At 45.5% G+C, this 4,059-nt stretch overlaps 1 protein-coding gene across 1 annotated transcript in view; it reads right to left on the bottom strand.

The window, feature by feature from the left end:
• LOC115237788 (putative transcription factor SOX-15) overlaps positions 1-2,524 on the bottom strand; it is a 7,057-nt gene extending 4,533 nt beyond the window's left edge. The window contains exon 1 of the mRNA XM_029811063.1: positions 2,308-2,524. Coding sequence (XP_029666923.1) covers positions 2,308-2,334 — 27 coding nt within the window. The 5' untranslated portion in view covers positions 2,335-2,524. The remainder of the gene's footprint in view (positions 1-2,307) is intronic.
• Positions 2,525-4,059: the final 1,535 nt, after the last annotated feature.

The following is a 4,059-nucleotide window of genomic DNA, read 5'->3' as shown; positions in this document are numbered from 1 at the left end:
ATTTTTCTTTCAAATGGGTGTGGTTCATGGGCACATATGTATATTTAGTATATACATGAATAAATATATTATAATAAATATATAAGAACATTTATTTTTACATATCTTTTCTTTTACAAATATTAGTATTTATTCTATACTTATTGTTAAAGTAAAGATTATATGAAAGAAAAAATCTGTTATTTTTAACACAGATTTAAAAAAAATTACAACAAGAAATCTAGCTTCACAATCTTGATTTACTTTTATTTTTCTCTAATTGCAATTAATATTTACGTCATATAAATAAATTTTAGTTTGTATCGATCAGCAACTTTTAACATGAATCTTTAATCAATTATTTATATATACAAATCAGAGGATATTCTAAGCAACATGTTTTACAAGTTTCGATAAACAACAAAAATGTCTTTCTCTCTCTCTCTCTCTCTCTCTCTCTCTCTCTCTTTCCCCTGTATTAGGAAATATCCGTGGTATCATCAAGTTTTACATCATAGCCATAAGTAGCCATGTTGCTATATTGGTGAAACCTTAAAGTGAAACAGCCTTTCATTACACGACTCGTACATATCGCCTGTTTAAACTTTTACGCTTGATATCGATCCATATCTTACGAGATTTAGCCGATCGACTGATGAGAGAAAATGTAATTGAGAATGCATAAAACGCACGTTGATAAAAATAAATGAGAAAGTCCGCTACGCGCACGAAAGAAAAAACTAGTCCTGAGCGCACAAAATGGATCACGCATATAATTGCAACATATGTCTCAATGTGGATAACAAAATGCGCCTGTGAACGGGCAGGAAAAAAGATTACGACATCCCGTCCGCGGATTATTCGATCGAAAGAATCCGCGTGACTCTTCTCGCGTATGCGAGTCCTCTCGTGCAAATCATCGCGTTGTCGCGCGATGACATGATGTTTTGTGACAGGGAATGCGTTCTGTTCACGACGATGCAGCGTGCGACAATTAACGCTCGACGAAACGCAAACGGAGATCGGCCGTTCGTTACGTGCCGTGCAATCGAATTGCGATGCCGTAAACTCAAAAAAACATTAACGCTTATCGACCGACGAGATACAAGACGCGATATATATGTTCGTGCTGGGGACGACGGGAGTTTTTCTCAATTATCAAACGGGACTTCCGCGAAACGAAAGAGGAGATCCCGAGCATGGCAAACGGAAAGTGAATTATAGCTCGCGTGATTCTCGATCGATGCGTCTTTCTTTCTTTCTTTCTCTCTCTTTCGAAACCGATCGTTCTTTATGATCTAATTTCCGATGAGGTAACGTCACCGAGGAACGATCTCGATGATAAAGACAACTGTCACATATGTTACGTCGAATAAAATCGCTCGCAAACTCCAGAATATTCTCAGAAAAGCACGTTTCTTTGTGCCAGGTTTTTCACACGAAGAATCAAGAAGTAGATAAAAAGAAAGAAGGAAGACAGATGCGAACCCGTTCGACGAGAATCCGCAGCGTTCAGGAGCTGTCATGTTGCGGTTTAAGCTGAACGCTATATTGCATATACAAACGGTGACGGGAATATACCTTAACATTAACACATGAATTTAAACGCATAAATGGAAAATGCATATAGGCTCCGATATGTGCATCAATTTGGCATTCATGTTGCCGAGTGTACATACAGCGCTGCGCTTTGATTGCATCGTCAGCAAAATTCACGGGGTGTCTCCGCGAGTGGGCATGGATAAGAAAATTAAAAAAAAAAGAAAAGACGTTGCGAAGATTCTCCCCGTCGCGGAAAGCTCCTGAAGCTTATCGGGAAGCTAACACAACACTCACATCGTCATCGTGATCGTCGTACATCTTTGTGCCTATCACATCGACGATTTCGCGCACTGACAGCTGCTCGGCTGACCGAAGTAAATACAGACGACCGACTGCGCGATCTTTGAATGAAGACGAGCGATTATCCGGGAATGCGGCGCGCGCGGGGGACATCCGTGCCTCCGCGTTATCCCGGGGATCGTGCGCCGTTCACGTCTACGCGTGAACGAATCACGCACTCGTCGTCGTCCCTATCTTTGTCGTCACTCGTCGATATCGCGCACGATGTATGTATACATATATATATATATATATATACGTATATGTAATATAAGACAAGAGGTAGCACAGATGGATCAACCGTGACTTTTGACACAAAAGCGACGCGCCGCGCGCGCACGTTTCGTCCCGTGGAATCGACAAAGTGCGGCCCATGTTTTTCCGCGCCGATGTTTCCGCCGGCGGAAAGAATCCGCGCCGTCCCCGGTCCCCGCGTCGCTCACTCACCTTACGTTGTTGCTCGTTGGCAGCCATTTCTGATTTCACTTGACAATTCACTCAACGGCGCATAATGCGGACAACAACGAGAGACAACACAGATAAAGCTGTGCTCCGCGCACTGCTGTTCGTGTTTCGCACTCACTGACTCGTTTGTTTCGCTCTCCCTCTCGCCACCTTCCGTCCTTCTCACGTCTGCGTGCGCTCTGTACCCTCCCTCTCCACGCTACTCTCGTCTTACTCCCGACGTTCGACACGTTCGCTTGCTTGATACACTTGGCCGTTCCCGCAACCCACGTGAGAGAAAATTCTCGCAGGATATCATGTGTGACGTTCGCTCTCTCACTTCGCCTTCTTACATTCGTGATTCCTTGCTCGCGAGTCGGATTTCTTTCGTTGTTAACTTTCTGTAAGGTTTTAAAACGCTGGCGAAAAGGAGAAATGTCACGCGCATTCACGATCGCTGCGAATCATAATCGTTGCGCAAACTCTGAAACTTTATCGATGAGCTCTTCAATGAAACGTCGCGCGATTGCCGATGTTATAACTGCATTTAGTTACGATCGATTTACACGTACATTCTCGTCTCCGTGCAGAATAGAGGTGCGAACAATTTCGAGGATTTCATCGACATTTCCAAAAAAAAAAAAGAAAAGACGTTGCGAAGATTCTCCCCGTCGCGGAAAGCTCCTGAAGCTTATCGGGAAGCTAATACAACACTCACATCGTCATCGTGATCGTCGTACATCTTTGTGCCTATCACATCGACGATTTCGCGCACTGACAGCTGCTCGGCTGACCGAAGTAAATACAGACGACCGACTGCGCGATCTTTGAATGAAGACGAGCGATTATCCGGGAATGCGGCGCGCGCGGGGGACATCCGTGCCTCCGCGTTATCCCGGGGATCGTGCGCCGTTCACGTCTACGCGTGAACGAATCACGCACTCGTCGTCGTCCCTATCTTTGTCGTCACTCGTCGATATCGCGCACGATGTATGTATACATATATATATATATATATATACGTATATGTAATATAAGACAAGAGGTAGCACAGATGGATCAACCGTGACTTTTGACACAAAAGCGACGCGCCGCGCGCGCACGTTTCGTCCCGTGGAATCGACAAAGTGCGGCCCATGTTTTTCCGCGCCGATGTTTCCGCCGGCGGAAAGAATCCGCGCCGTCCCCGGTCCCCGCGTCGCTCACTCACCTTACGTTGTTGCTCGTTGGCAGCCATTTCTGATTTCACTTGACAATTCACTCAACGGCGCATAATGCGGACAACAACGAGAGACAACACAGATAAAGCTGTGCTCCGCGCACTGCTGTTCGTGTTTCGCACTCACTGACTCGTTTGTTTCGCTCTCCCTCTCGCCACCTTCCGTCCTTCTCACGTCTGCGTACGCTCTGTACCCTCCCTCTCCACGCTACTCTCGTCTTACTCCCGACGTTCGACACGTTCGCTTGCTTGATACACTTGGCCGTTCCCGCAACCCACGTGAGAGAAAATTCTCGCAGGATATCATGTGTGACGTTCGCTCTCTCACTTCGCCTTCTTACATTCGTGATTCCTTGCTCGCGAGTCGGATTTCTTTCGTTGTTAACTTTCTGTAAGGTTTTAAAACACTGGCGAAAAGGAGAAATGTCACGCGCATTCACGATCGCTGCGAATCATAATCGTTGCGCAAACTCTGAAACTTTATCGATGAGCTCTTCAATGAAACGTCGCGCGATTGCCGATGTTATAACTGCATT

The sequence above is a fragment of the Formica exsecta genome, unplaced genomic scaffold, assembly GCF_003651465.1.
Source record: "Formica exsecta isolate Colony F162 unplaced genomic scaffold, ASM365146v1 scaffold31, whole genome shotgun sequence".
Classification (NCBI taxonomy): domain Eukaryota; kingdom Metazoa; phylum Arthropoda; class Insecta; order Hymenoptera; family Formicidae; genus Formica; species Formica exsecta.
Note: the sequence above shows the minus strand (reverse complement) of the source record. Positions and strands in the feature narration are given on the sequence as shown.